Source organism: Pelodiscus sinensis, chromosome 4 (genome assembly GCF_049634645.1).
Source record: "Pelodiscus sinensis isolate JC-2024 chromosome 4, ASM4963464v1, whole genome shotgun sequence".
NCBI classification, from domain to species: Eukaryota; Metazoa; Chordata; order Testudines; family Trionychidae; genus Pelodiscus; species Pelodiscus sinensis.
The window spans coordinates 44,738,794-44,751,567 of NC_134714.1; the positions used below are offsets into that span (position 1 = coordinate 44,738,794).

At 50.1% G+C, this 12,774-nt stretch overlaps 1 protein-coding gene across 5 annotated transcripts in view; it reads left to right on the top strand.

Annotated features, from left to right (window-relative positions):
* The first annotated feature begins 2,100 nt into the window (after positions 1 to 2,100).
* ABCD4 (ATP binding cassette subfamily D member 4) overlaps positions 2,101 to 12,774 on the top strand; it is a 30,482-nt gene continuing 19,808 nt past the window's right edge. The window contains exons 1-7 of one of the 5 annotated variants that reach the window (XM_075926874.1): positions 2,101 to 2,287; positions 5,504 to 5,631; positions 5,789 to 5,916; positions 6,283 to 6,422; positions 9,276 to 9,392; positions 9,853 to 9,978; positions 10,989 to 11,039. In XM_075926874.1, the coding sequence (XP_075782989.1) occupies positions 2,256 to 2,287; positions 5,504 to 5,631; positions 5,789 to 5,916; positions 6,283 to 6,422; positions 9,276 to 9,392; positions 9,853 to 9,978; positions 10,989 to 11,039 (722 nt within the window). In that variant the 5' untranslated portion in view covers positions 2,101 to 2,255. Of the gene's footprint in view, positions 2,288 to 5,503; positions 5,632 to 5,788; positions 5,917 to 6,282; positions 6,518 to 9,275; positions 9,393 to 9,852; positions 9,979 to 10,988; positions 11,040 to 12,774 lie in introns of those variants that run through there. The other 4 variants (XM_075926875.1, XM_075926877.1, XM_075926878.1 and 1 more) reach the window with 4 other exon arrangements.

Consider the following 12,774-nt stretch of genomic DNA (forward strand, 5'->3'; position numbering starts at 1 on the left):
CAAGGAAGCTGATTGTGTGTGTTTTAATTGATTATGTAGGGTCTGATGTTTTGTTTGTTTCTTTTTTTAAACTGATCAGGCACAGGACCTGAGCAGAGATGAGTGTGGGGAGGCAGCCAAAAGGAATGAGCTTTGAGGTGGGATTGAACGGGATAGGAAAGTGACATAGGTTGGGTGTGGGCAAAGGGAGCCCACTCTGGGCACCGGGGTTGTGTGTGTGCAAGGAAAGGCCCAGAGCTGCAGTGGGAGAAGGGATACAAATAGAGGGCCAGGTGTGAGGGGAGATTGTGAGGAAATGAGGACCTCAAGCCCGAAGGGGCTTACATCCCTTTACAATTAGATTTTCCTCAAGCAAAAAGGTTTCCTAACCCAGAGTTCAGATGACAACTTCAAAAACATTAGTTTTAACAAACTTGGGCATTAAAGATGAGATCGCTGAAAGGCCAGGAAAGTCAGTGGTAATTTAAGTTCCAACATGGACCCTATTCTGCTCCCTCTACTGCTCCCACCTCAGACCCTCCCCATTTTGCACCAGTTTGATTCTGTTCCTTCACCAACCTCCACACTGCCCTCTTGTGTTTATCCTTTATGATAAGGAATTTAATTGCAGGACCAAGGAACACGCATGAGATTATGCTGTTCCTCTACCTATTTATTGTGTATTAGTCCAATGGCTTCTTTGTTTGCCCCATGTTGTGTGATCCTGGGAAGAGAAACATGTTTGAAAGCAGCAACAGGACTGTCACAAAACAAAGGCTCTGATTATGTGGGATGCTGCTCTTAAACTTCTGGGGCTCCACCTCTCTCTCCACCCTGCTAGTCAATAAGCCTGCCATTCTTCCCTTCCTCAGCCTCTCTGGCAGTAGCATACTTGACAGGAATGTTTGCCACCTGCAAGGGGCCTTCTCTCAGTTGCGGAAAGTGAGGTCTTTGTGGCTTCTTGGTCCTCCAAAGCAAATGGTGGTGCCTATTTTTGAACTGGAAGCACCAGAAAACTTTGCTGACAGGAACAGCACAGCACCTCTGTGTGGGGTTTAACGTGACATTGTGGGTGACAGACTGGTGCAGCCTGGGAAACTCCGGAGAGGAGCTCTGCCCCACAACAAGCTTAGATTGCCTCAGCAAGCCATAATGTTGGAACTAGTCCTGGCTCAAACAGCTTGGTTGGATTTTGTTTGAGGGGATAGGATTTGGCCAAACCACTCCCTATTTATAAGGAGCTGGTGCTGGAGTATCAGGGTTTGTGGATCAGTGCTGGAATTATCACTGGGAAGTTCCTGATTAGGAATGTTTAAATTCCCAGATAATGTCATGGTAACTTGAATTGTTTGTAGAGTGGAGAAATTCTCAACTTTAGCTTTGTGCACTGGATGGAGGTATCTTTGGTTTCTCTGGGAAATATATGTAATTGCTGTAGGTTGTCAGTGAGTGACTCAGCCGTGAGAAATGTAAGAGATTAAAAAGATTACACACTTGTCCTATGTTCCTACTGCTTAATTGTTTTGAAGTGGCATCACTTAGTCCTCATCTTTGTACAAAGGACACTCAGTGCAAACATAAATGCAGTTCATGCAGAACTGACCAGAGGAGGGTTATTTCCCAGGCTGTACTATTCCCAGCACTCGGCTTGGCAGCAGGGTGTGTTACTTTTAAGGGATCCGAATGAAGACGATTGATTGCCTTTATCATGTCCAGACTTCCCTGATAACTCATGTGTTGCGTGGGCATGAGCCTGATACAGCTCAGCCCTGGAAGGGCTGGACAATGGAGGGGCGGGCCAAAGAAAGCCCGGGCGGTACGCGAAGCCTCGCGGTGGCTCAGTAGGCTCTGCAGACAATGGCGCTAGGGGGCGCTGTGGTGTTTGATTCCGGGGGCTGCAGTATCTTCCTATCCGCTGGGTGGGAGTGGAACAGCAGCGCAGGAGTCGTGGCCCTTCTAGCCGCCCCGCGAGATGTCGATGGTATGGGATTTGCTGTGCCCCCTATGCCCAGGTAGACGGCGTCAGCGCCTTCCCGTTCCCGGAACTGCTCTAGCTCAGCTCGAGGTCTATGGTCCCAGCGGCTCCTATCTTGCCTCGCGGAGTAGAGACTCTATAGTTCCATTGGCGGGCGGGCGTAGAAGCGTATTAATGAATATTCAGATGAACTAATGAATATTCATTATGCAGAGCCTGGGGGCGGGGAAGGACGCTAGTGCGGTCTGGCCCGGACTCTGGCCCGGGCGGTGGCGGGCCCGGCTCAGGCTGCGCGGGGCTCATGGCTGCGGGGAGCGCCAGGGCCGGCGGCCGGTGAGTGAGCGTGAGGGCGGCCGGGCTCGGACTGCAGCGGGAGCGCGTGCGGGACCGCTGCCTGGCGGGGCTCACACGGGGAGGGGGGCGCCCGGGGCACAGGCTGGTGGGGGAGGCGCACGAGGTGTGGGGGAGGCGCACGGGGTACAGGGAGGTTTGGGGTGGCACGGGATGTGGGGGGCACAGGCTGGTGTGGGAAGCGCATGGGGAACAGGGTGGTGTGGGGGGAGCATGGGGTATGAGGGGCGCATGGGGCACAGGCTGGTGTGGGAGCTGCATGGGGTGTGGAGGATGCACGGGATACAGGGTGGTTGGGGGGAGCATGGGGTGTGGGGGGCGCATGGGGCACAGGCTGGTGTGGGGGACATGGGAGTGCACTGGGTGCAGGCTGGCTTGGGGAGTATGTGGGGTGCAGGCTGGCTTAGGGGGCACAGGCTGGCTGCTGGGGTGCATGGGGTGTGTTTGGGGTGCAGGCTGGCAGGACGAGTGAGGGGGTGGGATGGGCAACTGGCTGGCAGCACTCATGGGGTGCCTGGAATCATAAGGGGGCACTGGCTGGTGGTGCACATGGGAGGGATGTGAATCACTAGTCAACTATCGGATAAGCTTGCTTATCGAATAGTCAACATGCTAGTTGACTAGGTGCTTTCCTTCCCTTGCTGCCTCTATCAGAAAGAAGGAACAAGGGGAGGAATAGAAGGGGGTGCTTCATGCTGTGTGGAGCCCATGGTCAGCTGAGGACTCAGGATCAGCCGCACTGACCACAGGCTCCATGAGATGCTACTGCTTTGAAATGCTGTGGGGAGCATGGGGCTAGCCGGGGGACAGCTTGAGTCCTGAGCTCTTTTGCCTTTGAAGTATAGCAACAGTCCTGGGGCTATTGCTACACTTCAGAGGCGGAGGTGCCCTTGTCGACTATTTGATTAGCCAATTGATCACATTTTTACATCCCTAGTGCATGGGGGGCAGGCTGGCTGGTGGGTTGCGCAGGGTGTGTATGTGTAGGGCTCATGGTGTGTGTGTGGTAGGGAGGGTGCAGGCTGGCTGGCGGGGTACATGGTGTGTGTGTGTGCGGCTGGCTGCTGGTGGGTGTGGGGGGTGCATGGAGTTTGGGGGGTTGGCTGGCAGGGCAAATGAGGGGGTGGCATGGGGGGCTGGCTGGTAGGATGCATGGGATTATATGGGGTCACTGGCTGGAGGGGTGCATGAGGTGTGATGGGAGCTGGCTGGTGAGTCACGGGGTGTGAGAGGGTGCATGAGGTATGGGAGGGTGCAGGCTGGCTGGCGGGCTGCATGGTGTGTGGGGGCACATGCAATGGGGGTAGTTTGCAGGATGCATGGGAGGTGTGGGGGAGCACAGGCTGGCAGAGCACATCAGGGTATGAGGGGCTGGCTGGAGGGGTGCATGGGGGGTTCTGGTTGGTAGGGTACATGGTGGATGTGTGGGGCGTGTTTGCTGGCGGGATGCATAGGGATCTGGTGGGGTGCACTGACATCATCAGTGGGCGCCTCGGGTGCTCCGTTGAAGGCGATGCCCTAGGCGACCGCTGAGTCTGCCTATGCTCACGGGCCGCCCCTGCCTAAGGGTACTCGTACCACTGGTTGAGAAACCCTGGCCTAGAGGGAACCTGGGGATGCACAGGCCTGCGCACAAAAAAATTCTTCCCCTGCCACCTCCTCTGAAGAGCCATACAGCAGCACTTGCTGGACAAGCAGCTGCTCCAATGGGCAGGGCCAGCTGAGACAGCATGGTGAGGGAGCTGCTGGGGTGGGGGCCCAGAACCTGCCACAGCCACGTGATGGGTGGGGGCGGGAAGGCCTGCTCCTGTGGCCAGGGCCGCCATGTGGCGGGGGCGGGCCCTGTTCTGGCTCTGGGGCCTGGAATGTGACCTGGCGAAAGACGAGGGAGAGGGTGTCTGCTCCAGCAGCTGGGAATGGGACATGCTGCATGGTGAGGGAGGGGAGGTTTCTGCTCTGGTGGCCAGGAACATGTATGTGTTAATAAATTGGGTGTCACAGTGGCACACATCCCAACCAGCACACATGACCTTAATATTGTGCACAAGTCAAAACTCACTCCGCTCATGGTTGGAATTTCTTAGAGGGAACGCTGATGAAGGTTATAGCTAGAAGCAGAGGGAGGAAAAGGCAAGGGGAGAGGGAAATTTTGTGTGGAATATCCCAGGGTCCAGTCCATTGCAGTGTGGGGCTGACACAACTGCCTGTGGTGGACTGGAAATGGTAAGGATCCGAATGGATTTGGATACTACAGTTTTTTGTGCCATACAGGTACCTAGATAGCTAGTGAAAGGGAGCTGGCAGAGCATGGGCATAGAGTGGGGTCCATTGGGTAGAAAAACATGGTTGCTGAGGGAGAAGCTGAGCAAAGCCTGAGGGCCCAGGGTGGGAACGTGATGTAGAAGGAGATGTGAAACTAGCCAAGGGAGCGTGACCCAGAGAGGGGAGAATTGTTGGAGCAATGAAGAGAACGTGACTCCGGCTTTTGGTTAAATTAGAGGATCCAACTCAACAGTTAGGTTGGCCGCTTTTCCCTTCCCTAGACCGAATCATCTCTTTTTCCCAGTTCGGATATTTGATTGGCAGGGCGAGTTAGATGCATCTTTCCATGGTGTAGAATAGCCAGACTTGCTGGGTATATGTGTTGGAGGTAGATTTGAATGCTGGAGCGGCAGCTTCCCTGATTCATTGGGCCTGGATCCTGCCTAGTGTATGAAGCAGGATGAGGGGCCAAACCTATCCAGCCTATGGGAGGGATAGGAAAGGATTTGTATTCTCCAGCTTGAGGAGCCACATTGACTGCTTTCCTTTGGTCCCTCCAGTACAAATGCTCTACTGTGGAATCCCTGACTAAGGAATTCTTATGAACACACTTGATCTTGGCTGACTGGCTTTGGACTAAGCAGGCTGACTTCCATGAGGCAGCTATACAATTTATTCTCTTGGCATGTAGAGTTCTTTATTTTGAGGGTCATTACACTCACAGGGCCCTGAGGCAAATCCCTAGCCTCTCCTGCAACCTTCACTGGGGTGTGAGGCACTTCCATTGTGGTAGGAGGAAGGTTTGATAGTCTGATTCCAGGGAAGCAGGTAGTGGAGTGGGGTGGAGCAGAGATGGCTATTTCTCTGTAAAAAGCAGATTACACTGCTTCATAGTGCACCTTTGCTAACCTCACTCTCCTGTTCTTTCTCTTGCAGCAGGCCCCAGCCTCAGCTGGATCTGCTATTCCTGCAACGCTTTGGGAGGATCCAGGCCATCTTGTTTCCCAGATGGTCCTCCCAGAATGTGCTCATGTTCCTGACTCTGCTGAGCATTGCCCTCTTGGGTGAGTTAGTGAATGGCTGCTCTGGGTTGGGCTAGCCTGGGAAGGTGGGGAGGAATGTGTGTGTACACAATACCAGGCTTTTCATATTCTTGTGCTCCTCCTCAACTGTGCCGCCTCAGCCCTTCATTTTTCCTCTGTATTTCTTGTTGCCTCCCAGAGCAGTTGGTCATTTACCAGGTGGGATTGATCCCCAGTCAGTACTATGGGGTCCTGGGGAGCAAGGACTTCTCTGGGTTCAAAAGCCTGACTGCAATTGCGGTGATATTCATCATAATCAACTCCACGGTAAGAGGCATGTGCTCCTAGAGAGCTAGGAAAAGCAAAGAAGGGCCTATGATAAGGCAGGGACTCCCTCCCCGCCCACCACTGTCCACAAGAGGAATCTTGTAAAAAAGGAGAGCCCTCCCTAAGTTGCAGCATGTGCTCTAAAGCCTGGGTTCCCCATATGGGCTGGAGTCCATTGTTAGCCAGCAATGTTACTCATCGAGCTGAATGCTCAAAGGGAGGGATTGGTCCTTCCTTCTGGCCTTTGCAGACAGTTGCAAGTTGAGTGGGGCCATTTAGTTTTTCACTGCTGATTAATTTTGGATTTGTATTGCTAAATGATGGTTTTTCCTCTCCCTCTTTGTGTGTCTCCTTGCATCATCCCAGTTGAAAAGTTTGGACCAGTTTATCTGTAACCTGATGTATGTGAGCTGGAGGAAGTCTCTCACTGAATACCTACATGGCTACTATTTCCAGGGCCAGGTGTATTACACACTGAACGTGCTGCGCGAGGACGTCGATAATCCGTAGGCTGTTCACAACTTCTTTCAGCCTCTTGCTTGGTGTCTCCTGAACTGCTCCTCGCTCTTTGCAGCCATATCTGAGTATCTGGTTTCCCTTGGTAGGGGGCCGTTTTGAGCTCTCTCTGTGTTTGATTCTGCTCTGTGGGTTTTTCGCTGAGTGGTTTAGGCCCCTATCTCTGTGCCTGGTGGGAGTTGGTTCCTGATAGAGAACTCTCTTCATTGCCAAAAAATCTTGCTGCCTGCAGGTTGGCAGAAAGTAGTGCTATATCTGTGGGTCATCTTCTGTGCTGCCGTGTCTTTTCTGCCTCACGGAGCCCCTCTCTGCCTGCTACAGCCAGCTCCCTTCTGTAGGAGGGCCCTGCTTCCCTCTCGAAGACCATCCTCTCCCTGCTAGGAATGTGAGATCATCCTTTGGGCTGGTGTTTTGCCTGGGTAAATCCTCTCACTTTGGCAGGGCTCAGTTACAGAGCAGGGAAAATATACCCAATAAAAATTTAAAATAATGAGACTAGTTATTTGCACAATGGTTTTGGTTATACATGAGACCCTTGTGTGCTGTGCAGCATTTTATCCAGTGGCAGGGGCACTGGAACCATACAGAATTTGCCCTCTTCTGTTCTCTTCCCTTCTCCCTAGTCCACTCAGGACAGACTTCCTTATCTGCTTTGATTTTAAACCACCCAGTTTTAAACAAAACAAAACAAAACAAAAAAAACCCCCTTCATACAATTAAAAGGTTTTGACAGCCAGGCAGGAGTCATCTGGAACTTTGACATCCCAGGAAAGGCTTGGGAGCTGGCTTTGTTTCTTGCAATAGAGGCCTATACAACTTGGCTGCGTCTAGACTGGCAAGTTTTTGCGCAAAAGCTTTTTCAGAAAAGCATCCGTGCCAATCTAGACGCTCTTTTCCGCAAATGCTTTTAACGGAAAAACTTTTCCGTTAAAAGCATTTGCGGAAAATCATGCCAGTCTAGATGTAGCCCTGGAGAAGCTGGTGTATTTTCTCTTTCCCATCCTCTTTTGGGCAGTGTCAGAGGTGACTTTGAACACAGGAGCAATGGGTGGAGGGTTGAATTCCTCATTACTCATCCCAGCAAACTTTATCAGCTGTCTTCTCCATCATACCCCGCTACCATGTTTGCCACTGCATCAACAAGCAGGACAAGGAGAGGTGTATTAGCTGGATAATTCTGATAAAACAAGCAGCTAAATTGTAAATGTTGCTGTTTGAATCAACACCCTTAGACTTTCAAGTGATCCCTTCAGTTAGATGTCACCCCTCACAGCACTATTGTTTCAGGCTGCCCATAGATTTATGTAGTCAATATTGTTAGATGCACTCGTAGCACAGTTGGAGAGAGTAGAAGATGAACATATTTTTATCCTTCACATTATGAACCAAATATTTGTGGCAAAACAAAAAAATAGAAACCAATTTGTAGCAAGTTACATGGCTACATAATGACATTTTATGCATACCCTGCGGAATGGGTATTTCAGACTTGGATAGCTAGTGGTACAAGTCACTTCTCTTACTAGTGACACCTTCCAGAGGATTGGGTGGAGCCCGGAGATAGTTACTTGCTTAAAGGAAATGCTTGCTTAATGAGGATCATAACTCTTGTTAATGGAGATGACTTCAGGTAATTTAGTTCTCTCAACTAAGAGAATCATGATCATTCTGTAATAAAAGTGATTAGCATCACATCTGTGTGGGCTGGAGATACAGCAGTGGCACTGAACCATGATTCTTTAGCCATGACTGGAGCAGCTGCCAACCTTAAGAAATGTTTGCTATTAACAAAACTTTGTACTCAACCAGTCTTGCAGAAATAGGTTTAGAAAGTAGTGCCTAATGCCAAGATACCTGGATGCCTTGTTAGTGTGATAAGCAGCCAGTGCAGTGCATGGATCAAAATAAAAAACTTAAGAATAGTCAGGTGTTTTTTTCAAATAAGCCTCTCACCAGTCTTATCTTAGTTAAATGTTAGCCTTTAACCTGGGATGTGCTCAAATGCTACAGGGGCATGTGTGATATAATCAGGGCCCCCTTGGTTTCTCAGCAACATGAGACAAATTGTACCACAGTAAGTCCTAAATTCCATGGCAGAATTAATTCATTGTATTGCTGTGGAATACTTTTCATTCCAACATAAATTTGTCTGCTGGGTTTTCCTTGGGAATCTTCCATTGCACCAGATTAGAGACTGAGCCGTGATGGTGAGGTGGTCTCTCGTTAGCTCACACGTGTTAATCAAACTGGAAACTGTTTCCCTTTCTTTTTCTCTCACTTCTCCCTAGGCTGGGGAGGGGGGAGCGGAAAAATAGATGGCCACAGTCAGTGTGGCAGATCCAAACAGCTCAGGGTTCTAGCAGAGTATCTGAATTAATATTACTTATATGGAGTCATAAATGTTGCTTAACAGACAAAGGAAAGACAGCATCCCTGCCACAGTAATGTACATAGGCCCCAGGAGATAGCAAGTAAGAGCAGAGTTGTGAGCATCAAGGAGAGAGGGTTGATTCAGAGTGGGCTAAGGGGCAAAACTGGGAATGAGATGAAGATAATAAAAGGAACACGCTGCATGTGCCTGGATGGTGTTAGTGGCATCTTAAGTCCTGTCAGGTTGTGGAACTGTTTCCCAAGGGAAGTGGTGGAAGCCCTCTTCACTTACTTTTCCAAAACCTGGATTGGATAAAACCCCAAGAATAGAAAATGGAGAAGTTCTGTGTAGCATATGGGGAGGAAGTGGTGAAAGAAGGAACTAGGTGCATCCTGACAGAGCTTTATTATCTCTTGTTCTGATTTGCTTCATACTTGGTTTTAACAGTCCATGTTGCTTTTATGTTGAGCAGAGACCAGCGAATCAGTCAAGATGTGGAGAGATTCTGCAGACAGCTAAGCTCTATGGCCAGTAAACTCATCCTTTCTCCTTTTACACTGAGCTACTACACGTATCAGTGCTTTCAAAGGTAGGCTCTCTGCATCTTCCCATTGGAATGCGGCACCTCTCAGAGGTGATTTCACGCCAAGCCTGAGGGTGCTACAGTTCAGAGTTTAGTGGCTGGGGATTTGAATAGGCATGTTAAATATCAATTAATTGAATAGTCGATCAACTTCGTTAATTCTTATTGGTTACTCGACTATTCTGTAGTCCCGGGGGTGGGGCTGGCAGCCAGTGTGCTTTGGCCCCACTCCCGAGGAGCCACCCCTGCCTGCTTGGCCGTCAATGACCATGACATCATCACGGGGCGCCCCCCAACACCCTGTGACATCATCACCGGGCACCCAGGGCAGCGGCGCCCTAGGCAGCTGCCTAGCTCGCCTTGGCTCACGGGCCGTCCCTGACCCCAGTAATAGTGGGGTGGGTGTTGCTCTGACTGAGGCCTTTCCTGGGTTTGCTAGCTAACCTCTCTCCATCTTCCCCTTTAGCACAGGCTGGCTGGGCCCAGTAAGCATCTTTGGATATTTTGTCATTGGAACAGTTGTTAACAAGGTGCTGATGAGTCCCATTGTGTCAAAACTGGTGCATCAGGAGAAACTAGAAGGGGATTTCAGGTGAGTGCCTAGCAGCCTTTCATGATCAGAGGCTTGCTGTCACTGACCCTTCCTTCCTGGAATTCCTGTTTAAAGCCTGGCCCTATGTCCAGCCCACGCAGTGGAAATAAGTAGTTAATCTCCTCCTCTGACTATGCAAGTCGGCCTACTCTGCTTCTCTGAGGCCACAGCCAGCCCACTGAACCCAGCCTCGGAGACACCCATCTGGGCTCAACTTGCTAACCCCCAGCCAACCCTGCCATTAGAGTCTCTGTTGGTCAGACTATCAATATTTTTCACTGATACCTTGTTGCTATTGCTAATTTCAGTGAGATGCTGTGGAACAGAGGAAGCATAGAGCTTCTGTTAAGTTGGGTCTTGAGCCATGTTCCCCCAAGGATGGGTGGCAGAGATTTGAGGCACTCTTCTTCTTTCCACCACACACATGCACTTACATTTACGACGTGACTAAAATCCCCACCTGCAACCAAGCTGGGTCTTTTAAATCTCTCTTGATGCTTGAGGGCATAAACCATTGGAAGGTATTTTATTAATACCAGGTGCATTGTCAGGGTTTGATAGCTTCCTCTGAAGCATCCATCACTATTAGAGGTGTAGACAGCAGAGCAGATGTACCCATTGATGTGATACAGTGCAGCCTGAGGCTGCTCGATTATATGACCTCATTGATTTGATCTAGTGTAACAGAGATACAGGGCTAGTAAACAGGATACTGGACAGTGCCAGTGGGGGGATACCAGTGGTCCAATGTGATTGATGCAGAAGAGAGGAGACCACACTAGACCTCTGAAATGCCCTGCTCTGGTAGTACCTATGTATAGGGCAGTGGAGTGCTCTACTGAACCTTGGTCAAGGCCTGTGACCCTGTGTTCAGGCACATTACTGGGCTAAAAATCTGTTGGATCACTCAGCATGATGGCAGGAGCAGGGATGGATTTTTCTATTGCAGGGATGTTCATTGTTTAATCCGTGGGGTGAGCATGTCATATGTTTTGGTTTGTGTTGTACAGGTTCAAGCACATGCAGATTCGTGTAAATGCAGAATCAGCTGCTTTCTACAGGTAAATGATGGACTAACCCATTTCTTCTCTTCTCTCTTTATGGATCCTTCCAGCTCCCAGAGTAACTGCTCAGTTCACACATTCCAGATCAGTAAGGGGAGGGACCTATCCTGCTGCCTGCATTGCTTTAAACCTTCTCGTTTAAGGGCCCTTGTCCCTGCCTCCTGTGCCTGGTACCAAGTCTCTAATTTGCTGCTCTGTTATGACCCCTCTGTGAGCCAAGTACAAGGCCTATGCTGGGTCATACAGTTCTCCTGCCCGTAGGAGAGTTTCCTAAATTGTGATGGTAGCAGAGTCTCTACACAGCACCCACTGTCAGTGGACAATTAATTCAAGTGCGTTAAAATCCTAGGCAGTGGAGAGGAACAGCCTTCTCCCATCGCTCCTCAGGGTCCAGTTTAGCAATATCCTGTGGCCTACAGACCACTTTCTGGCGTGTCACACTGGGACCTCTTCTGCTGTTCTGGTGTCTGTTCAGGGTCTCACTCTATTCTGCCAAGATCCTCTGCTGAGATCTGTTCTAAGGTTCCCTTTTCTTAATTTCATCCCACTGCTCTCCTATTTTCCCCTTTGTTGTCAGCCCATTTAGACTTTAGTTCTTTCTCTCTCTTCCTTCTGGCTCATTCCCCCTGTTCCCCATTCACTTTTGTTGCTCTTCTCCGAATTGCGTCCAATCTGCCAATGCCTGCTACCATGTGGTGCCTGGAACTGAGCCTGCTCTCCCAGGTGGGATCTGCCCAATGCTGTGTATGGTGTCTGCAGTGCCTCCCATTGCAGTACCCCTTGTGAATGTCATCAACATGCTCTTTACCTGCCTGAACCAAATCATTGCTAAAGATGTTGTATTTGGCTGCCTGGAACCCTGATTCCTTGGGACCCCAGTTTGAGAAGGTCTGGAGTGGAGCGCTTGGTGGTACACAGTGAAAGTCAGTGGTCTCCCCTCTTCTTCTTGCCTTAGTACTATGGGATCTTGTCACTGGGGGACAGCAGGGACTCCTCCATTTGTCAGCCCTCCCTCTCTGCACTGTGTGTGTGGATTACCGGAATTTTTCTGGTTGAGTATCTGTAGCAGTTCTCCTTCCATTGGTCTAGCCTGGTGTCCACGTGGTACTAACAATAACGGGAGCTGGGCACAAGTATATTCACTGCTGCATCATGTAGGCATGCTGCAGGCAGAACGTGGTGGTAAAAGCAGTTGCACTAGACATACACTGGCAGCTCCACCGGGGGCCTGCGCTGTGTGCAGTTCCACTGGGAGCCAGGGTTGTTAAAAATTCAGCATGCACACAGCCTGTGTCTGAATACTAAACATTTTATTTTTCTGCTTTTCGCCACTTGAGGGCACTGCAAACTTTGCGAATGAGTGGAAGCAGCTGTTGCAGGCTTCAGCCAGTGTGAGTTGGTGTATGAGTGGAGCTCTCTGGTGCCAGGAACTAGGCTCCCACTGTGTATTCAGAGGGATGCAAATCTACAACCATTACTTAAGCTGGAGTGGGAGAAGAGCCCCCTTCCAGGTTTGAAATCCAACCTTAGACAGCTCCAGAGACATGAATGCAGTAGGTACAGATTCAACTGGGTTAACTGTTTTAAATACCTCTGGCTTTGGCTTCTCAGGATGTTTAAGGCCTGAGCTCAAGTGACCCACAAGAGATCAGTAATCAATCCACATCTGCTTATGGTAAGTGATAGAGAAGTGGCCAGGCTGTGGCTTGGGAATCTTACCTATCCTGTTTAC